Raw genomic sequence first — 24,428 nt, forward strand, 5'->3', positions numbered from 1 at the left:
CAACCGATTGTATTTTTTCACCTGAAACTGTCTGTTTCTCGAACACGTCCGCCATTTCTTGAACAATCAACTAAATTTTGAAAATTTTGCTACCAGTTTCTATTAAATCGATAAAACTTAAATCAAATACATTATGTTCTTTATTTATTTTATCTATTTATTATCGAAAAAATGGAATTTGCTGAACTATAAATTAAATATTTACAACTTTATTTCGATTTTATTTAGAAGAAACATTTCCTTCACTTTCGTTCCTCGATACACTTTGATAGATTATTAGTTATATGATCCTTGCATCAGGCTCTACATGCTTATAATATAAGAAGTTGATAGTTAAACAAAATTAAGAGCTTGGATTTATTGTACTGCTCGTTATTATTTACATTTAACTTTTACTCTGCGGTTCTTATTCTAGACGTAAGAATATTTAATAGAAAGACTTTATAATCAGCATAAAGAAACAATCACCAGTATAACATTTATTAAATATATACTTCTAGTTTTTATCTTGGAAAAACATTCTGTTTAAAAGTTCCGCAGACAAAGACAACAGCGACTCATTTCGTGAGTCTCGAAACAATTTTCCAGGGCAATAATTTCCAACTCGGTAATCGTGTCTCAGTAATAGACAGGGTTCAATGAAAGACCCAAGAACATCAAGAATAAAGAACGTGGTCTCGTTCGCAGGAAATACTTCGATGACGCACTTACCTTGAACCCAGAGCTGTTCGACCTTGCTGTGAACTTGAGCCGACTTGAGGGCGACGCAGAACGTAGCTAAAGCGACGATCGCGAGGAAGAGAACTTTGCCTGCGTGCCTCTGCAGGAAGTAGCCCAGCTGACTCAGCTGATCCTGCAGCCTTGCCCTGATCCACACCGCAGACCTCTGACCTTCCGCTTTGCCCTGAAAAAGCCAAATGGGAATGAGAATTTTAGCTCGTTCTTTTGGAAAAAGGTATTTCTAAAGATACTAAAATACACAGTATTTTAACCCCTTGCTTTACAATATCCTGCTAGACACATAAAGATCTCAAGTAGAAATTAATAGTACTAGATGTTACTCAACTCTTTTGAATTTAAATTGTATATTATTTTTCTGTTATCAGTTGTTATGATGTAAAGTAAACGTGGATATAAACGAGCATGGAATTCTTATTTGCTTCTGGTAAATCATTAATGACAAAGTAATTCTAGCGAATAGAATTGTGAAAGAAATCATAGGGCAAGGGGTTAATGTTAAAAATAAATAATATGATGGTTAAATAGTTAATCAAGATTCTTATTTTAATTATCGGAATCAAAGTTTGTGCAATGAAAGTTAACGTAATTTCACTGAATCCCGTTATTCGTAACTACAAAACGGTGTACAGTCTACGATCGAGAACCACAGAAGTAACACTACTTCTCGGTATGTAACTGTACTTCATTTTTACAATTTTAAATTGAATCTTGAAGTGACGACAGGTACAGTAATGGGTGAAACAGTAAATAGTTTGTATTGAGATACTGTACATATAATTTTGAAAATTATACATCTCATTTGTTTGAATATAGTTTGTTATATAGAGATATTAATTTTTGAAGTAAGAGAAATTTTACTCCAGCAAATAAAATATTTTAAACGCAAAATTAAAGTATTTCATTTCATAGTTCAGACTACTAAACTAAAAGCACTTCATTTATCCAAATTTCATTTCGGTTTAAAAATATTTCTTATTTAAGCTATACAGTGCTAAACATTTTAATATATCCCTTCAAATTTTAATCAATTTGGAACGGATCTTTATTATTACCTTCTTCATATACAAATTTCTGGAGAATCAAGTAAAACGGAACTTCATTTATTAAAGTCAATAGTTATGATAAATAAAAATTTATGTAAAACTTTATTGCACTATATATTTAAATAATTTCTTTTTCAAATTCGAGTAAGCTATGAATATATAAATATTCGCATTATATTTGTGAATATTTACCTACTTCCGACTCATACTAATCCTTGTGAATGAGAATTGTTTCCATTGTTTATAATAAAATTCCTATATTTAGTAAAAATACATTATTATGTATTTATAATACGCATAAAATACTAAGTTATGATTGAATATATACTTTCTGTACCATGACTCAAAACTGGGATCTAAGATACTTTGTACTATTGTCGTCGTTCTAACAATGAAACAGTTCCGCAACATTCGATCCTCCGAGTCACTGTATCGGGTTTACGAGTCACCCTGTCGACTGCGCGCCGATACCGCCTACGATTTTCAAGAAAAGGAGCAGATTCTAGCGGTTAAAGAGTGGCGGAGCCGGAACGGCAGCCGGAGCACTTTAAATTGGCCGCGTGGGCTTTGACGATGATAAGTAGCTGGCCGCGGGTTGTACGTGCGAACGTGTGTACTACCTCTTAAATGTAACCACTGGAGTCTAGAAGACTGGCGGCAGCGAGCAGCAGTAAAAGCGAATGATAAGAAAATAGTTGGCAACACATAGCCTGGAAATGTATAAATTTTAAAAATTGCTAGACCTTCAGAGACACCAGATCGAGAAGCCTTAATAAAATTTCGTTTCCGATTATCGTGTTTATTGTATAAATATTATTAATACATTAAAACTGCATTGGAGAAATTACTTATGAATTTATTGATGATGGGAAATATTGTTGTACATATGTAAGAGGATATAATAGAACATTCCCCCCCTAACGTCACACTTTGGAGACTTCTTTATAATATCACTTTTATCCTTACCATTTCGTGGAGCAACCGGCACGTGAAACAGAGAGTATTAGTAAATAAGAATGAAGATGAAACAATATTCACTACTACCGAACGTCTCGTTGAGATTCGATAGATTCATGAAGATACTATTCCCAAAAATTTAATAAGACGTGAATTACACAATTTCTGATCTCGCGAAACATCAATAAACCGGTAAATATACTCTCCTTTACCAAACATAGTAACGACCAACTTGTACAAACGACAAAAAATAATCGAAAACCAGTGTACAAATAATCAGATCTACCACATCTTATTCACAACAAATCCAAAATCGAAAAACACATCAACAATGTTACCACAAGCGTTCGCAAAAATCAGAAAACCGTAGTCGCTCCAGCCTGCGAACAGTTCCCCGCGAATCGACCCTGATCCCCGGCGTCCCGACAATAATTTACAACATAATAACATTAAACATCGCGAAACCGCAACGAGGATAAAGGACACCGGGCGAGAGAGACCGAAGGAGTCGTGGAAGATCAAAAGAAAAATACGGGAACGGGGGAAAAGGAACGAGAAAGGAAGGAGAGGAAAGGGATAAAAGGGAACGCTCGCAACATTGCGAGCGGCAACGTTGCACACTACCTGGTGGCCGGTCTGACAATGTGCGCCACGGACCACCCGCAACAATACCTATCTTTCCTGGTCGACAGGGGAAAGAAAGACGGAGAAGGAAGGACGCGGAGAGCCACGGATCAGAATGGAATCGGGCTTCGGGAGGAAAGGAGCGGGCGCTTTTCTCCTCCGGTGACTACGCCGCTCGTTCGAGTACAGTTAGAGCCTTGGCTCCGGCCAGGAGCCATGGAGAACAGGAGAACGGAAGACAGACAGAGAGAAAGAAAGAGACAAGGAGCAAAACGATAAAACGAGAGAGGAAGAGCAGCGCACGGCGCACGATAGACGTACAGATGAAAATACAGATTACACACGCTTACGTATCTCGGGGCAGTAGCCGGGCGTCGAGTATCGGATAGCAAGGTTTTCCAGCCAATTAACTCTCGTGCCGCGACTTCGCGGCACCCCAGACTCCGGGTAACTCTAGACGTGCGGACAATCCTCGTCGGCCACATGGTACACCCGGGAAATTCTGCTCTCGCCGACCCCCGACGAACCAGGACTATGAATGACCGACTGGACAGCTTTCGAGCTCTTTGAGAATCGAAAGAGTATACTTCTACTATCCAAACGATTTCATTAGAGATACTAACGATAAGTGTGTAGTATACAAAGGTAATAAATGTTGTCTCACTAAATATCTTCAATTTTCACGGAAAAGCTATCGTATGAAAAGTTGTACTTTACGTAAGGAGCAATATTCCTTTAACCCCTTGCCTTATGATTTACTTCTTAACTGTGCTTGATAGAACAACTATGTTATTAGTAATTTAGTAGAAAATTAAACGAATTTTATACTTTGTGTCTACATTTATTCTAAAGGTTAAAGATTAATAATAGGCAAGTAATACTTAATTTATATTAGAAATTAATAAGTAAGGCTTAGATTTGTCAAATTCGCTTTGATATTTTCATCACGAGTTTGACACGTTATTATAAGCCAAGGGATTAAAATGCAAATGGAATAATCTTATCAGTTCGATAAGAGGAAGAAAAGAAGCTGTAGCAAACGTGAGCGCAATTACTGTGACTACTTAGTAGCGATTATTGAGTAGGACTAGCAAAAGGAGACCCCCAATGAATCGAAAACCTTGTAGTAAAAGAGATGCAGTTCCATTTTTTATAGTGTTTTAGTTGTAGTGTAGTAAAGAAATTCTACGTTAGTGCTTATGCAAATAGTAATAAATGAGCGATTTACTGCAAATTTTGGACCTGTATCCATTATCGTTACGTGTAATACAGATCCGAATCTTCATCGATCTGAATATCGTAAAGCAATTAACCACTACAGCGCTAATAAACAGCCTTTTTATAAGGGTTTCAAATGTGCCTTGACTGGAAGTAAGGATATTTCTAATTGTCTGTACAATGATGATCAGCAACTTCAAGGATAATTTTTTTTGTATGTTTACAAAAAATGTCAACGGATTTTTTCATTTTCAATAATAAATCAATAAGTTCTGTATTTTATCGTGGATACTTAATAAAAAGCAACCGCTTTTGGTACATTTTTTGGGTATACTTTTGAAAAATTCGTCATAAATAGAAATAAAAACTTATTCACTCAAGGATTATCATTTATTACGTAAAAAGTTGTCGATTACTATTATCGTTTTTATATTACGTCAAATAGGTAAAAACGAGGCTCGATTCCTTTAACAGCGAAATTTTCAATTCATTGAGTATCTTCTTTTGCTGGCCTTTCTTTTCTATCCGATGATCACTACTTGACAAATTGACCGCGTACACGTTTGATGCAGTTTCTCTTGTTTTTTTTGGAATCGTAGTTATTGAGGTTGCGTTTTAGAGAGGTATTACTCTCTATGTAGAGTTTAACTTTTTATGCGATGGCTTATGCGTGTAAATCCGTGCGTTTATTGGGTTGCTTGGGAATAAATGGAGATTTTTTGTGAGATAATGTTTAGAGCTTTGTGTTATACAAATTTTTAGTTGGTGTTTATTGTGACGTATATCGTTTTGATACTGGAAGTGCTGGATGAATCGAAGTGGCCTGTTTATGGTTTCTTGTTTTAGGATTAGTGAAATCGTAAACGTGGTTTTGTGAGAAATTGTTGAATGGATTTATTCATTCGTGTATATATTGTGATAAAGTCTATGTAAAGTTTCAATAAACACACTATTATAAGTTTTGTAAATTATTAATAAATAAATTCATTTTGTTATATTATAATTTTTAACTGCCTAACGTAAATATTTTATAGAATATGAATCTCTATAATAATTCATTAGTAATAAGTTATTCATTATTAATTTAGGAGAAATTTAGAACATCAGTTCTTAACAAGAGCATACACTAATTGAATTTGCATCCACACATTTTATTAAGTGTAAACTTTTCCGCCAAAATTTATACCAGCAATAAAATAGTATCTCAGATATTACTATTTATAATATAAAAAAAACTAAATAAAGTGAATTTAGTTAAAGTGCACGAAGATTTTTTATAGATCTTTATACATTTAAAAATGCATAATAAAATAATATAATATAAATAAAATAACATACGTATACACAGAAATACAATTCATAAATAATCCTTTATCCCATTTTACTAATGTGTTTAACGTTATACGACCATACTATCAAAATATTAAAGCACAGCATCAAAGTTACCTTTCCTATCTTTCTTTAACATTAAAACTACCGAGCAGTTCGAGTGACCAATCTCTAATTTTCTATAAAAATTAAAACAATACGTTTTTTGAGATTCAAAGGATCGCCTAGCCTTGTATCTGTGGAATTACACAAATTTAATGAACACTAAAACTACCGAGCACTTGAACCGTCTTTTGAACATTTCTTTATGAAAGCTATAAGCGTGAATTTATTAAGATTTCAGATGGCTGATATTTGAGTTTAGGTGTTGTTAAATCAGCTTCTTTAATCATTTCTTAAAGAACTATCTGTACCTTCGCAGTAATTCTAAAAGAAGAAATTAGGAATTGGTCATTTTGACCCATCTGGTAGTTCTAGCGTTAAAAAATCTTTCGCAAACGCGTCTTCATAAATTGAATACTTGCAAAATAAAAACTCTGAAATAGGTCAACTTGACCCATCCGATAGTTCTAGTGCTAAAAAGCAATCAGTACATTGCAACATTAAAATCAAACACATGAGTCCCCATAAACTCACTATAATTTCAAACAAAACAAATACTAGAACAACAACCAAACTGAAAAAAGATATCCACCAACGGTTTCAAACATCTCGCAAACATTGTTACTGAAGTCAACAATCGCGGAAAGTCCGTGGCGGCAGGGACACGCAAGCGATCGTCGAAAGTAGGAGAACGTGGTCGAATTTTCGCGGACGGTTCGAGACCGGCGAAGAAACCGAAAGGGAAGGAACACACAGGCAGGAGAGAGGGGTAGAAGGACGAAGAGAGAAAGAGAACAAGGGTAAAACGAGAAAAAGGAACCGGAGACGCCACGAGTCGCTCTCGAGACGTCTATATAGCTGGTGGCGTACGTGGAGAACAGCCCAGCCAAGAGGAGAAGGAATTCCCCCTTTTTCCCGTAAGTGGTCCCCACGGAACTTATGGGGTTTCTCGTGGTGGGCAATATCTACATATTACAACCTCGTGGCGCTGAGACCACCGTCGTTGACATAAGATCCTGTTATGCTGTCTGCTATCTCCTCCGCGAAACCTCGTGTCGCGTCGTAAAAAACATTAAAAGTACGAATAACATAAATTCGTTAAGTGTTGTCTTCCCCCTCCCGCCCTTCCGCGCCCCAACCCTCTTTCTTCCCTCGTTGCTTTAACTTCGTCCACTCCATTCTTTGGAATCGTCTGGTAACGGAGGGACGACACTATTCGTTTCAGCGATTCGGCGATCCTCGACTAGTCTCTCTTCATCCTCTTATAAACAATTCTGTTTTTCCGTTTGCCTTCATACATAATAATTGTTTGACACGTCAGTGGTCGGCTTCCTTTTCTGTATTTTCACCTTGCTGCAGTGGGTCGTCACTGCATGTGCATTTCTTTCTTTAAATTTCGTAATTGAAATGATGGACTACATGAAAGACTTGTACGTTGGAATATTTGTTTATTTTACGTTCATTTTGTAAATGACCTGATTTCTTCCTTTATCTTTTAAATATAATGACAAGTGAGACTCAACTAAAAGATTTATTAGTTGAATTTAATATAATTGTATTTTACCATCAAAGTACAACTATACCTACTTAAAACGAACAGAAAGTTTCTCTCCGTTCTTGCAAATTACTAACCCTTGAACAGCAGTGTCTGGGTTTAACTTAACCCAGATTTTTAAAAACATCATCTTACTTTTTATCTTTGTATAATTAATTGGCGATCTCAGTTTATTACATCAAATCAAAATAACAAGATCGGTACATTTCATAGAAGTACGTTTGAAAAAATATATAAGAAGATTAATAAGTAAGAATTTGAATGGTCGAACGGTATCATTGCTCATGAAGTCATCAAAAACGTCCACCTTTTGAGTAAAATAAATTCGATATTGCGAAGAAAATAATACAAGATATTAATATTAGTACTGCTACAGTAAATTTTCATCTATCTAATTTTGTAATTAACCGTTTGAGTGCCACGCTCCGATTCACTTTCTAAAAATGCCAGTCTATGTTAACACTTCACTACCAAGGAAACACTCATTAAACCCCTTTTGCAGTCGGAACAGTTTTCTTAATAAAGCAAAAACTACAAAATCAAGATTCTTCGTAACGATTGCTCTACTGTCTTACTTATGTATATCTCATCCATCCAACAAAATTCGAGTCGTTCGATACGTCATCAAGAATATTACTGTTTCAGTTTAAGTGCAAAATTGTATCACTTGAATTCGAGTGACACAGCAGTCAAAGTATCAATAATATCAAATTAAATTTATGTATTTATTTTTTTCCTTATTATCTATTTAGAAATAGAAAAATATCAGGATCATATTATTTAACAGTTTCCAATATAAAATAAGAAAAAATATTCAGTTTTCAAACTAGAACGAAGGAAACGAGATAGCGCCGCCTGACACCATTCGACCGAATATTAAAAAGATTCATGGAGCTCAAACGGTTAAATTTACTGGAAGTGCTTGTATCAGCACCCCACGCAAATTGAAACCATTCGCGAGCACGTTAATTGTGGTCGCCCGACAACTAGGTCTCGAACGGGTTCGGAGTTATGTCACTAGGCTGCCAAGGAGTTATTATAACGGACTCCCCCTCTTTCTCTCTCTCTCTCTTTTCCTCTTTCAGTTTTCTTTACGTTGCGAAAGGCAGAGTTATATGTTGAGGGAGAGAAAGAGAGTGATTGACTCGACGGAATTCGTCGCCGATATGCCTTGTTCCTTTCCGTGAAAGCATCATACACCTCGATTGCAGATAACATCATCGTGAAATATCAAGTTGCCCTTTAACTCCGTTTTATTCGTTCATGCGCCGCGTATTTATTGGCTTGTATGCCCGTTCGAGTAACGTGTCCGCTCGAAATTTTTACGCTGGTTAATGGCTGTCGGACGAGTGACTGACAGTGTGCAATGTAACATGTTATGTTCTATTGAATGTTTTCGTCGGATGCTTTGTTGGGCTTGTTTTCAACTGGACCTGTGTACTAGAACGGAGTTACTATTAATTACGTTGGGAATGACAGAGGCCGGATTGGATTGATTGAAAAACTGAATTTTTTGATTAGATAAAAAAGTGACTGATAATGTGTGCTGTAACGTGCTATGTTTCATTTGGAATTCTTCGTTCAATGTCTTTTTATACTACTTGTTTTAGACTGATCTTGTACATTGGAGTGGAACTATTAATTACATTGCGGATAGTGTAGATTGGTTGTGTTGAATTAACAAAACAGATTTAATTTGTTTACTCTACAAAAGCTGTTTGACTTTTCTAATAATGAAATGTGAATTTTTTACTGTATAAAAAATACATGACAAAAATACATTCTTCTAATCTTTATGAAAAAATAATTATTAATATTCATAATAATATACGTTAACTAGTAAATAAATAAATAAAATCGTTTATACATCATCTAGTTAAGAATACTACAGTCAGCACAAGTAGGTCAATAAAGGGAACATGAACCTAAACATAATTTTTATCGCGAATTTATTATGAAAATGTGTTTTTAACTATTTAAATAACTGAAGACCCTAAAATATTGGAAAATATTGTGTTTCCATCAAATAATCAAAGAACTGAACTAATTTCTCCAAAGTATTTCAAAACGTTTCCTCCGAAAGGAATAGTCACAAAATCGAAATAACTTCCCTCCATTTCAAATATTACTTTCCTAAATGAAATAATTAAGTAATTAAATGATAACCGTATAAATTTCAGCCAGCTCAGCAAGCCAAATGCACCAAAATTTAAATAATACTTCCATAACACCTCCAAACTACAGATTAGCGTAAAGTAAAGCCGCGTGGGACGATCATGGGTGGCTGAAGTTCCCATGCCCTCTTTCAACTGGACTAGCTGCTGAATACGACAATGTATCTCTATCGGTGTACGCTCGGAATTATTCCCTTACGCGGGTAAGTGGTAGAAAAAAAACCAAGGGATTAGATTCTAGGGGCAAGAGGAGGGTGAAAGAAGGTCCGCGGGTACGACATGCGACTCGCCAGATAAACGAATAGGTTCTTGCGGTAGGTACGGCTCGAAAGTGTCCGCAAGAAACTCGATCCGACTGGCGCTCTAATCGGTCGAAGAATTCCACCGGGCAATGCCTATTCGAAAGGAAAACCTTCTGGTCTGGATTCCAGTAGCCGAGCTTCCACCTTTGCGCGACGGCCACGTACGAACACGGGGGCAAGAAGAACCACACCACTAGCCGGGTTCTTCCTGCTTGATGCAACCGATTGGCATCGGTAGGCGCACGGAGCGTGATTAATGGTAGAGACAAGTCGGTCCGAGGCTCGGCTTAATAAGTGGCGAGATGATTTACTCGTAAATGTAATTGAGATCGAGCGTTCTATGTTTACCGAGACGCGATTCCCGCTTATTAGGGGACTAATGAATTTATCAGCGGTGCACGGGGGATTCGGTTTTGTTGGCGGGGAAGGGTTTAACGATGTTGTTGTGTCCGTGGATGACAGTTGGTTACATTATTAAGTGATGAGAAAGAACGTGCACGTGGGCATGCTTATCACGTTACAAGAGGGAAAGGAATTTGAAGAGGATTAAATAAGGATAAAAGTTAATCTTGTTAAGAATCGGTTGATGACTAGAGACATTTCTTTGAATTATTTGTATGTAGAGAAAATCATTTTTGTCATTTCTATTGTGATTTTATTTTTAATACATTGTTGACTGGCAACTATGAGCAGAAGCTATCCCATGTCACTGGTTATTATTCCATAATTAAATATGAAAGTGAAAGAATCTAAATAAACTTCAATATACTTTATTTATACATAATGAATTGAAATGAAATTTGACATACCTTTTATATAACTTTGTACATTTTGCTTTTGCAATATTTCATATTGTCTTGCGTTTCAAACATTGAAATAGCTAATGCAAGGGTGAACACAAGTTAACTCGTGACCCGTCAACAAAGTGCTATAATAAAATTTGTAGTATGAATGATTGATTTACATGAATTTTGTATGCGTACCGTTGTGAATTAAATTGTTAAAATAAAGGAGACAAGTAATATAAATAACTATCAGTACCTCCATTACAGTTGTATAAATTGTTTTTGTACTTAATTCATACATGTTTGTAATAAAAGGTACCTACAATTGGAAACAAAGATTTCCTTATAGATCAAAAAAAGTTCAGAAGCGTTAAATATGTATAAATATACGCAAAAATTCCACTATGTTATGCAGCAATTGCCTTGAGATTATGAGGAATGTACTGTCGCAATTCGAGCTAACAGTCTCCTGTCTATTTTCGAAAGTCAAAGACGAATTGCTTTTGTACCGCCCCTCTTTTGCTATCCATTCTCTTGGGTTCTCGTTAGATCGTTCAAATTCGCCGAGCTTGTGACATGAAACGAGACAACTCCGTAAATGCGAAAAGGAACAAATTTTCGCGTGAAAAATTTTGAAATACGGAATACACGGAGCGAACCACAATTCTGCACGGTTTTAAATGCAGCAAATCCAGCGTCGACGGAACGAGTCAGAAGGTAATGGATGGGACCAGAGAATGATGGGTCGGTCAGTTCCTTTCATCCCTAAGGGAAGATACCCGCCCTTTGCTCGCTGAAACCTCTTCAGCCTGAGTCTTTTGCGCAGGGTCAGTACTTGATTGAAACACCTAGCCATCGCTCAAAGCAAAAATCTCCGGGTTGCGGATGTAACTTAGTTCTCGTGGAACCGACAATTAGGAAACTAAAATCGCTGAAGCTCAGTGCTATTAGGGTTCTTTACTTTTTAGCACAAAGGAAGAATATACGAGAGATATTTGAGTGATTAGAGGTTGAATTGTTTGAATGATTACTGTTAGTAAAAGCGTACTATGATCATTAGCGTACTTGCCTACTTATGCATTGCAATGCTTGCAAAGTTCGCCTATGAGCACATTAATCTTGCTTACGGTAGAAGCATCTCATAAAAAGTGAACACAGCAATGTTCGGCGCTAATTATTTCAAACTCTGTAGTTTGATGACTATACACGTCATCTGAACACTAAAACTACCGAACAATTAGAGTAATTTATTTCCATTTTTTTGTAAAAATTAGAACAATGGGTTTCTTGAGATTCGAAGGGTGTCCTAGTCTTGTAGCTTTGCAAATACATGAACTTAATTGAATGTCTTTTGCAAAAACCCCTCCATAATTTAAATACTTGCGAAATAAAAGTGCTGGAGTGGGTCAATTTAATCCATCTCATAGTTTTATTATTAAAGGTTGAAGTGATACTAATTGTCTCAACGATGAATTCTTTATTTTTTCAGATAAATATGTAATTCTTTTTCATTGTGCTTTGATTTTTCATTCAAATATATCCTAGATGCATTCGTCCTGCGTTTGACGAGTACATACTTCATTTTTTTATTTTATTGCGTGCAGAACGAGGGAATTTTCAAACTAAATTCCACAGTTGATAGGTCAAAAATCAAGTGTTCGCAGGACTATCGCATGAACACCTGCTGTACGTAAACTATTCCACAGATCTCATCCCATAGATAATATTCGTACAAAGGATGTGTCAACTTAACGAAGCAAAAGAACAGGACGTTATGCATCACAGGTTTTCATAGACAGAGTAGCAAAAAAACTTTCCATAGATCGCGTCCTAAATCTCACGTTTCACGAAAAAAAGAAACAACTAATTTCTTGAGTATTATACGCGCAACGTACTTCGTAACCGTCAACTCCACTGAAGTGGAACATCGACAGTAGAATTATTGGTGTAATTGGAGTTAGGCGTTACACATTAAAATCACACCGGAGCCGACTAGTCTCTAAGCATATCATGCGACCCGCGTCGCCGAGGAAAGGCGGTGCTTTCTCGGTCGGCAATGCCTCCACCCTCTGGATGTTTACGATGCCCTCTCTTTCGTAGGTATTATTAGTGTAAAAGCCTCACACGTAGTGTCGGCGCCCTTTAATCTCACCGGAACGGTCGGGGCCGACGCAACGCGCGTGAATGTACAGCATTGTGCTCTCGCAGAGAGACCGGTGGGATTTCAGCTGCCAGAAATTAAGATGCGATTATAAAATAGTACGGGGCACGAAGTTTGTCGTTATCTTTAGCCCGGAGTGACTCTTCGGCTTCCGAGAAGCTTCTTTGTGGGGAAGTTTATTTAACTCACGAATAGTGTAACGAAGCAGCCGATGCTGGGCTGCGTCCGCTCGTAATTGAGGCGAGAGGTGCAATAAGGGCGTCTCGCTCGCCGTTCTGCGTTCGGAGAAACGCATCTCTTTGGAATTTTATTTTAATATCTTTGAAACCGAAGAGGATACAGTGTTCTGCAGTGCGGTTTGGGTTATTAGTGTAACTGATTGTCGCTAATTCTTTGCTGCAGAATTTCTGAACATTTTGATTTATTATTATCGTCGTCATTTCTTTAATAGAAAAAATTATATTTGCATGCTGCACACAATGATATTGATATCATTATGGATATCTAAATGAAATTCCAACTCTAAAAGTTAATTTTAGATACAAATCTAAAGTTTATAGATTTTAAAATTATGTACAAATATCGGGAATGTATAGGAAATATGCATTTAATGCACTTTAATGCACGTTTATACAAATTCCATCTTTGATCGAAGTTACATTTACACTTACATAAACACACAGGCATTAAAAATTGAAACAATCGCAGCATATCTATTAAAATTTTAGTTTCACAAAAACTTGAATGCAGCTTCGATTACATTGGTAATAACTGAGTGAAGTATCATATCTATACTTTTTGCTACATTTAAAACGATTTCAGTCCAATTATTACTTTCAAGTATTAAACAGAATTTTCTAACGAACAGATAATAAGTATACGAAATAATCTGGTCGACGGTTATAGGAAATATGAGCATGCGGACCGTATATGAGCGAACGATTGTATACAAGTGACGGTGTAGGAGGTCGAGGTCGTTGCCTGTAACTTAATCATGCTCCTGGACGGTAAACAAATTGGAGTAAGCGGACGCTCGCGACAATTCATGCGTGCACACGCGCGCAGGTGTGCGAGTACGCGCAATACAATTTACCAGTGATAATGTGTAAAATGAAAACTGTAACTGACCCGAAACAAATTGCGCACACTTCCGGTTTGCATTCTCTGATATAGACAACAAGGTAACTAGCTCCGAAAGAATCATATCATTGCGATGCCAAACAACGCGACAAATCGAATAGTTTACACAACAATTCGATGAGACTCGAAAGAGATAGAGTCTTCTAAGGACCGTGACGCAATGTTGGCATCAGTGGGTGCAGTTCTTTATACAAACTCATGTGTTCGAGTTCCATCAACGTGATAGGTTATTAGCAACTATTTCCGGATTTGCACAAGTTACTGAAGATTGCAATAATTTTGCAGGATTTCATCAATGTTTCCTTTGTTCAATTATATACTCTACAAATTAATAAATACGATGATATATAGTGTGTGCATACGAATATAATGCTGTAACACTAGTACATTTCATTTTATACATAAGTAATACTCTTTTATCGTGTTATACAAAGGCAGTAACAATTTCTTCATCCTATTACGTAGACTCAGTAGCAATTTACCGACCGCGTTGCAAAGGGTCAGCATCAATTTATCGTGTTATACAGGATCAATAGCAACTTCTTCATCGCGTTATAGGGGATCGCTAGCAATCCTTCAATGCTGTTATACAGGTTCAATAACAAATCCCTTCATATGGAATCATTAACAACCCTCTGACTACAGTACACAAGATTAGTAATAATGTTCTACTCCCGCTACTCAAGGTTAGTATCAATTTCCTTTGCGTTACGCTAGCAATATCAATTCACCTGACCCAAAAACCAATTACAAGTAACCCTACATCCAAAAACTCGACTAAAGTACCAAGCCAACATTCCGCATTGTCTCTTGCCAAGCAGCAGACAGAAAATCAAGCCCCGGGGCCACCGTCATCCCGCGGCGGCTCCGTCTCCGGAGGGTTAAGAGAGATATGCGCACGTCCAAGTATGCGTACACGGAATCGTAGGGGCAGTGCCCGTGAGACGGGACTGACTCATCCGGCACGAACGCTGCGAGAGGAACGAGCCTGACTCGCGCGCTCAACGCACCGCGCCGTAGTGTCGCTGTCCTTTTTGAGACCGAGCAAGAAAAGTGGACCATCGACCTGAAATTTGCTCCTTTTTTGTCCCTGGGTCCCCGGTTACACGCACACCACCCGCCGCACTGTCACCACCTCCCGCCGGTGACACCGTAATTGTGCAATCGCGCAAACGATAAAACGGGAGCGAGAAGCGGCTTGATCGGTTCGCTTTTATTCGCGCCGATCGCGCTGGGTGGCGGGACCGGACGCACACGGACGCTGCCACGCCGCGCCGCGCCGACCACAGCACGTAGTAATCCCCGGCGCGTCCACGCTTGCTTCATCCTGATCGGACTGATCCCACCGCGGCGTTCCGCTCTTTCGCTCCCCGTTCCTCCTCGGGACTGTTCCAGTCGCCTCGCGAACTTCGCGAGCACCCGTATTTTTAGACTTCGGGAAGCTTCCCGCCGCGGCACCACTTATCTCGTTCCCCGCGCAAAACGCGTTCCGAGAGCCCCAGAGCAATTAGACGATCGTGTTTCCCAGGAATCCCGGGGGGATAAGTGTCTCCGCAAGAAGGGGTGCAATTACTGTGGGCGATTAACCCCTTGACTTATGGTTGTTTTTTTTTTGTTGCCACTTTTTGTCGATTGTTAATAGTTTGCCAGAAAAAGACAGGTATTTATTGCGGCAAACTTAGTGTTGAGGTTAATGTGTTGAGTGCTGCGTTGATTGTTGCTTGCTGACGCTGTAATTTGTTTGGAGAGATTGGAGAGTATTGTAATATTTGTGGACTTGTGAATGTTAATGGCGTGGTTAGGTAGAATTTTTGTGAGATAATTATTTGGAAGATATAATGATACTGTTTATATGTTGTAAAGCGAATATAAAAGTTTCGTTTTATGTCGGGGCCATAGGTTGACTTGATAAATCTTTCTAGTTGTTGCATGTTACAGGATGAAAGTTCATGTTAAATGAACGGTATCAATTCTGTTACTTTACTATATGTAACTACATCATAGTTATCATAAGTATTATAATGATTATCACTATAATGATAATATATCTGATAAATTATTAAAATGAACGAATGATGAATATGGATTTTATTTTATTTGAAAACTAATATACTATCAGATACTATTCACTAGTCGATACAATATAAATCACAATTTCATTTTACATTAGTTACATCAAGTAAACATGGACATGTTGTATGTGTTAATAAGGAAATATATATCCTAAAGTAAAAATCCGATTTTTATAAAAATTTCATAAATGAAAACCTAATGCAGACCAAAGAATGGTAACTCCAGAATTGAAATCTTATACCACGAATGAATGACTCTTGATGATCTGAATTATCCTGTGCACTATGTATGTTCCGGGATTATATTTTAACGAAACTATACTGATTCGTATGACATACAATTTTAGAGAATATTAGTAGAATTAGTACAGAGAAAAAGTATGCTGCTATCATAATAAAAAGAACATATTATTTTCAATTGCTCTTGATCCTTTAAGAAACGGTCTGGTACACGGATACCTGTAATAACTGGCGAATCGAGCGTCAGTTCTTGAGTACGTTTTGCTGAAGCTAGACTCTCTGGGTGGCCACACAAGCGGTTTCTACGTCGCGAAGTTTCCTGTGGTCGTCCGGTTGGAACAGAGCTCGTGCTCCGAACATATTCCGCAAATGACCAACGACAGGAAAAGCAAACATATTGACTGAATGACTGATAGGCCTCTCGATCATTTAATACAAAGTTAACTCTCTCAGAGTTGATTGGTACATATGGTAACTACCGGTAACATTGATAACCAACGTAGCCACTAGTTCCAAACAATCTGAATTTTATACTTTTAAATTGAAAACTTAATTTCTGAAAAAATTAAAAGATTAAATTACTGTCGCTAATAATGTTAGCCATTTATGATACTCAAACATTGTAAATAAAAAAGGAACCAATATAAAATAAATATAATATTTAAAATTTGAAAATTATTCGGTAACTCTTTTAGCTTTTAATTTATAAAATTCAATAGAAATTTTTTATTTTTGTCAAGAATTTTACTTTATAAAACATTAATATAGCGACATTTCCTTTAATGAATTTATTATTAGAAATATGACAGTGTATAATATGTATTATATTTCATTATTATTTATACATTATAATTTATTCGAGTGATGCAATGAACATTTACAAAACTATTGGTAAACAAAATTAAATTCAATACAACTTTGTAAAAAATTAAAATATTTTTTATCGAATGAAATATATTTTTAGAAAGATTTATTCTTTAGTATGAAAAGTTGAAAATAGTTTTTGCAATTCTTTGCCGTTGCTTTTTACGACTTCTTGCCATGGATTCAGGGGAGTATGGACGAACAGGAATGCGGTATATTAAACAACGCATTCTCGTGAAATTCTTTATTCGACACGGCGAATAACTGAGGACTACGTAGAAACACGCTTCCGGCATGCGAGAAATGAAATTGTTAAACACAATTATTGGAAGAAATCTGAAAAGAGGAAATAGGTTTACCAACTTTACGGTGCTCTGAGACGATCTCGTCGTCAGTGAAACTAGTTTCCTCCATGGAAAACGAAGAGATCGCGATTAAGATAATTTTTCGTAGAAACTTGCATGAATGCGAAGAATTTTTTAAACGATGCAGCCTTATTAAAATTTTAATTTTCAAAGATTCACGATTTCCAAGCCAAAAGGAAATAATTATCATAATTGTTCTTTTTATTTTATGTACAGTTGCAACGATTTGGAGACTAATGAATTTTAAGATTTTATAGGAATCTTATTCGCATGTATTTCATATGCAAATGATAAGAAAATTTCAGGCAAGAGAACTTCCAGTTGTTATCATTCCATCGAGTTACATTGTGCTCCTTTCGTAAACGCCACAATGAATATTCCCGAAAATATTTGCCTTTAGATAATGAGACTGGTGTCATGTTAAACCAATATCTGCATGGGCGTATGTAAAGTGCTGCTTGAACTGAATATTAAAGAATGGTTGATCCTCTATTTAGACATAACAAATTAAATTTCAATTAAAATTGAATATTAAGAGACGATTATTTTTAAAGCTTATCAATTGCAAGATAATCTCTCACGAAGACGTTAACGTTAAACAATAATGGAAATCAAAATTTTATTTTATTTTATAATTGTATTAATCAATATAGTTATGTTAGTAGCTATTAAAGCAACAATAAAATAATTGCACAGAAAAATAAAATTTAGTGACCACATTACAAAATATCCAATAATAAATTCAGACACAAAATCTAATATCAACAGTTAACAAAAAATAACAAATGTTAATTATCCGTTTAACAATAATCAAACACATCAATTACTTCAAAACAGCTGCAGCAATTATAAATCCATACAGTAAATAAATTTCCCATAAATACATAAATCTTAATTACAAGCAACCAGTCTTTAAAATGATATACAACTACATAATCACCTAATTAATATGTTAATATCAAAGAGAAAGTGAGTATCCGCAAATTGAACATTTTCAGGCGCAAAGGTCCAAGTAAACTGTAAGCCCACGGAACGGAAAATAAGACAGCATGCCCGACAGGGAAACCCAAGGACAGAAGGTGTCCGGGATGCAAGCGGGGCTGTACCGGCTTCTCAGAAAAACTAAAGAAAAGGGCCCTGGGGCTGCCGAAAGCTCGCAGGGCTCCCCACCCTATTTCGGCCGGCTGGAAAGGCGATAGCCTCGTGGTTCACGTGCCACGCACATTTTACCTGGCACTCGAGACGGAAAGATCTCGAGGGACGATCTCGGTGTCGCAAGTCTGCTCGAGATCGTCGGTCTCCCTCGTCTACATTCGGGGGATTTTTTTAGCCGAACGAAAGGTTCGTGTCAGAGAAAACAAGGAGGGGTGTGTATTCCTTAGCAGGAAGTCGATCCTTCGTCAATCTACACTTCGGAGCCGTTCCTCCTCTGTCTTTCTTTCGCCGTTCCCCGCCCCCTCTACCGTCGCACTGTGCTCTCACCTTCGAAAACACGTCTCCGGACCACCCGCGTGTGTGAAAGTTTACAGCTAGCTGCACGGGAGAACTTAGAGGCGTTCACGGAAAAGGGTACTTCGAACCGTACACGTATAGGAAACTTCGGTGTTCAACGCATTAAGTGAAAGCATTCTCGGTTAAAGTTTTCCGAACCCCGCTTTCTAGTTCGAGATAACAACGATGAACACAAAAGCTCTACGTTATCGCCGTGGAAACCGGGGACAATAACGACTGTACAAGTTGTTCCAGATAAGTTGGAGATTGTGATCACCGCGTTCACTCACATTTTTTACTTGCTAAACTCGTGTAACTCTTGCGAATCATTCTCGCAATGTTGTACGAGAAATAGTTTTTGACATTGCAGTTGAATTGGTTTCTAATAACTTGTACATCTTTCGGAACTTTGAAAACTGGCGAATCGAAATATATCGGGAAATAGTACAGCTAAGTATTATGTATTTGTGTATAAATTTATCGTCTTCTTTCACTGGTTTTTAAATATAGAAACTATTCCTTAAACTTTGTTATTCTGTTCAACTTCGTATTTCAATCATTTTGAGAAGAGGGATGACGTTTTAAATGGAAATGCCACTAATAATAACTCAATTATATTTAAAGATGGAGACCATAAAACAAAGTTCAGATTGCAATCCTGAGTTACAATGTTCGACGTATTCCTTTATTTACGAAGCAGAATGAATTCAACGATAGTAATTTTCGTGTTTACCGTGGTGATCAGTAGAAAGTAACGAGCGCAATTACGACGAGCCAGCGTAATTTGTCGACGAAAGGAGGACTCATGAAATGGCGTGCGATCGAGCTATTATCTACGTCTAGTTAGCGTAACTGTCCAACAGGCTCGCGGAGACAGCAATGCCCGTATAACCCGCAGAGAGCGTGTACTTCATCGATTAGATGGTCAGCGATAGGAAAACCACGGGAGACTTGAACGCCAGCATAGGAAATGTCGGGCCTATCCGTGAGACGTACTACTCTCCCTCTCCATTTTTCTTTCGTGATGAAAATTACGGGTGTGCTGGCAACGCGCGCGTATCCCTCGTTTATCCCATGATTCCATTTGATTCTGTCATGACCGAAGGCAATCTTTGTTTGTTTTTCAAAACTGTTTGTGAATCCGTGTACGTTTCTCGGAATGCGCAGAAATAGAGAATTTCTACGGTACATATACTTATCATTTTCTATACGTTGATTAAATTGTGGATTGTATTCGATACAAATAACACACAAAACAAGCAATATAACTATTTGATTTCAATATGTCATGTTTAGTGGCGGTACATATAAACCTTAATATCGAATATCAAATTTTATAATTTTACAATATCAAACTGAATAGCCACTGTTAATCGCCTTCTGAGTGTAAGGGATTGACAGATTGTACACAGGCCATTTTACTCATTTCAACTTATGTCAATTACATTTATCTCATTTATTTATTAAACATGCTTTTCTTCTTTTTCAGCTTCTATTGCAAATTGATATATCTTTGGTCATACGTGTAAGGATTTGAACTTTCGTTTTTAATATAAAATGTTATTGAAATACGAATATTTATTTACTATTACAATGGTACACGAAAAACGTACTATTATGTTATCTGCGTACAATTAATTAATTATTATACGATGAAGGTTTGAACATTTATGTTTTAGCATTCAAATATAAATATGTGTTATATATAGAGAGAAAATGACAATAAATAAACATTTCATTTCTCTTATAAATGATTTCCGACGATTTTTAAATTAAATGTTTTCGGTAATGTAAAAATGAGGCAGAACTGTGTACAATCTGTAAAGCTTTAATACACTTTGAAGTGATAATTGAGTCCTGTGAGCTACCAATTATATTCGACGACATGAGTTATGTTCACGTGTGATCGAAATAATGGGAACAGTGGGAGTTCTTGAAAAATGAGATGCAATTTAAGTAAATACGGATAAAGTATTTATGTTAATAATTTTGTGAATCAGTTTGAATATCGGTGATTAGTCTCGATAAATAATATTACGAAGAATGTATAATATTATGTATACGTATAATATTCATAAAAGTATGCACAACTTAATGACTTTGACTTATTAAAATAATCAGGTAAACTCACAGTTTATATGTACTTGTGAAAATTAATGTTAATATCGCCATGTATAATATTTGAACCGTGAGTAAACAAATATATCCTTGCTGCATTATTAAAACTTATATCACACTTAATTTTAATAAACATACACAGAAGGCTGACCTTAAGATAATCAAATCTTCATTGATAACATAAATGCTAATAGATTCTAATAAAATATTAAACAGAAATTAATTCGCTAGCAATTTATAAATTAACTGATGATACTTAAAAGTTGTAATCTTTATACGTGTAATAAATCCTCCCAATTCATTAGATTACAATATAGGTACGTAGGCAACTACAATTTAAAACAACGCACACACAGAGAAGTAACTCACCTTCTCAAGTTGATCCAACGCTATCGCAGCATCCGTCCAACTCGGCCTAATGTAAAGGTCCGATTCGTGTCGTTGTTTCGCGTCCTCAATACCGATTTTAATGTGCTTATCATTGTGAACTTTCGACGTACACCCATTCTGCGACGACTGTAAATTTTGATGGCACTGAGAAGAACCAGAAGGGCGTCCCGCTAGGATCCCTGTGGGGCCGGACGCAGAAACCATGATCCGTCATGCATTCGCTTCGACACAATTCGCAGTATGATTGTTTTGTAATATTACTCTCCGTACGGAGACGTTTCGCTTAACTCGTAATCTTTCCCCGGAACTTTTCCCTTGGCCTAGGTCCTGGCTTCCGTTCGTAACGCGTTACGAACCCGCCGACACGTTACGTCGCAAATGAAACATGAGACACGAAAAAACACGCGAAGAAAAAAAAAACGATTTCACACTTCACTGTTACTACGCTTTACACGTAATACTAGCACGAACTTCTTGTTAAAACACATCTCACAGCACACGTTCGATCAGCCTTCTCGATTTGCCGCGCCTTATCTCGAACGTCGTATATAAATGCGACAAGCACAGCAATCGAAATTCGCGCACGAGGTACACACAACTTGTTCTGCGCATGCGCGGCTGTATTGTGCCCATCGATGATATATACACAGCAAAACAGAGACCGGGAATAGGCTTTTAGGTTAGCTTCGTACCACCGTGGAAGAGTAAATACGCAACCGCTCTCTCCGGTTTCCCATTCGTATTTTGCTTCCGTCTTTTTTCCCTATCCTTCTATTTCCCTCGGTTTTGCTCGACACCAAGCTTCTCCGTACACCGTTTTCTCTCTCTATCTCGCTCCTTCTATTCCGGTATCTCCCTCTCGTGGGATACCGCCGACAAACACGAGGGCGCACACGCGAGTTCGCTTGTTTTGAAATATCATGCGACAACCGAGTCCAACGTGTTCACGTATCGACTCAGTCGTTTCCGCGGGAAATTCGTTGCACTCTCGTAGACGCGTGCGCTTCTCTTTTATGTCATCGAAGAGGCGAAAACGTCGACCGGTGGTAGCTGGAAGGTGTCAAAACACGTCGGTCGGAGTTGCGTTTCGCCTAACGTGATGTCGCAGCCACGCGCACTTCAGTGTCACTGTCACGATCGTTGTCACTTGACCCGGTCGTAGATCCCAGGCGAAAATTCACACCACGTTCGGACGACGTTTGCCACGACCACCGAATTCGTATAAGCGCGCCTGTGACGAGCATCCGGTTTACGCAAGAAGGCGTAGGCGACGTTAGAGGACGAGAGTGTTCCACGGTCCAGTAAGGGCAGCTGGAAACTTTTGTTTCAGGGTCTGAGAATTTCTCTGTCACGCGTCTCGAACCGACGTCCTCGTCGTCGTCGTCGTCGTTGTCCTCGTCTTCGGACACCGGCGTGCACGACCGCCACTTAGAGCAGTCTAAGTCCGTACTAAGCGAAATGCGCTGCCACATTTCTTTCGTGGCCTGCCTTCTGCGCCGGCCATAGTTGACGGCCCCCCTCCAACGCCACCGCTCGCCGAGATCGGAGCTGCACAAACATTCAGGGCCGTATTTCTTCGACCGTTCTCGAATGAACTCGATTCGGATGAAACGTTCTGCGCCGTTTCAGTTTCTTTAACTGAAATTGAGGAAAATGACACTGCAAATATTACTAATTTTCCTTTGAAATCTCCTTGAAGTAGATGTAATTAATGTAAATGATTTATTTATGTATAAATATGTGTTAGAGGCATTGTTGATCTACAAGGCGACTAACAGAGTGTCATACTAATTTCTGCTAAATAATTGCATTTACCAAACGTGTTTTTCTTTAATACGCAAAGTCTGATGAAGTTTTCTAATTTCGTGTTACATTCGCAGTGTATATGAGTTTTTGTATATTCTGAATATACAAAAATGTTTAAAATTTAGAGTTGACGTTTATACTCGTGCCAGATATTACAATCCCTGAATATATGACAATGTTTAAACATTATTACAGCGATTTTCTTCGTAATGACAATACTATAAACCACTATTTTCGCGGCACAACGACACGTCCCTGCGGGTACCGATGACATCGAAGCCGAAATAAGCCGAGTTTAACCGAAGCGATCGAAACTCTTTCGTGATTGGCCGAATCGGCGTGGCGTTCTACGTTGCTAGGATACGGCGATGTGCCATCACAGGGGGGCAGGGGGCACGACGCAAGACCACACACGCGGTACCATTTCCCCTCGAGCAAAAACATTACCCACACACGACAGAGGCTACGTGACACATACGAGGCACACAAGAACGTTTACAGATCGCCGCATCATCTCTTTCTCTCTTTCTCCTGTTCTCTCTTGATTTCTTTACTCTCTCTTCGTCATTGACTCCGAGCCGTCTTGAGAAATTTTGTATACGCTCCGTACGTTCTATAATAGTATAGAAATGGTCCCAACCAGAGCAGGCTGAAATTTGAAGAAAAAAATACTTCAAACACTGTTTAAAATTCTAAATACCATGCAGCTTGCGGCAAATATAATATCCATATTTCAATAAGGCGAAGTATAAAATAAAACATATCTTATATTTTGAACACCCATCGAAAATATGTTTAACAACAAAGATAAATTAAAGAACAAATGTAATAGTAATGCAAAATACCTTTCCATTCGACAAAGAAAATTTAAATAGGATGCTACATTGAACTATTATTTTGACAGTGTGAAAAATAAGATTTATCATTATGTAAGGTACAAGTACAATTCAA

General features: G+C 37.6%; 1 protein-coding gene across 3 annotated transcripts in view; it reads right to left on the reverse strand.

Moving 5' to 3' along the window:
• The window catches only part of ptc (protein patched), a 69,055-nt gene extending 45,865 nt beyond the window's left edge, over window positions 1–23,190 (reverse strand). For all 3 annotated transcript variants that reach the window (XM_076369794.1, XM_031975730.2, XM_031975729.2), the window contains exons 1-2: window positions 21,651–23,190; window positions 712–904 (exon numbers count right to left, since the gene is read on the reverse strand). In XM_076369794.1, coding sequence (XP_076225909.1) covers window positions 712–904; window positions 21,651–21,875 — 418 coding nt within the window. In that variant the 5' untranslated portion in view covers window positions 21,876–23,190. The remainder of the gene's footprint in view (window positions 1–711; window positions 905–21,650) is intronic.
• Between the last annotated feature and the right edge of the window lie 1,238 nt (window positions 23,191–24,428).

This window comes from Nomia melanderi, chromosome 8 (genome assembly GCF_051020985.1).
Source record: "Nomia melanderi isolate GNS246 chromosome 8, iyNomMela1, whole genome shotgun sequence".
NCBI classification, from domain to species: Eukaryota; Metazoa; Arthropoda; class Insecta; order Hymenoptera; family Halictidae; genus Nomia; species Nomia melanderi.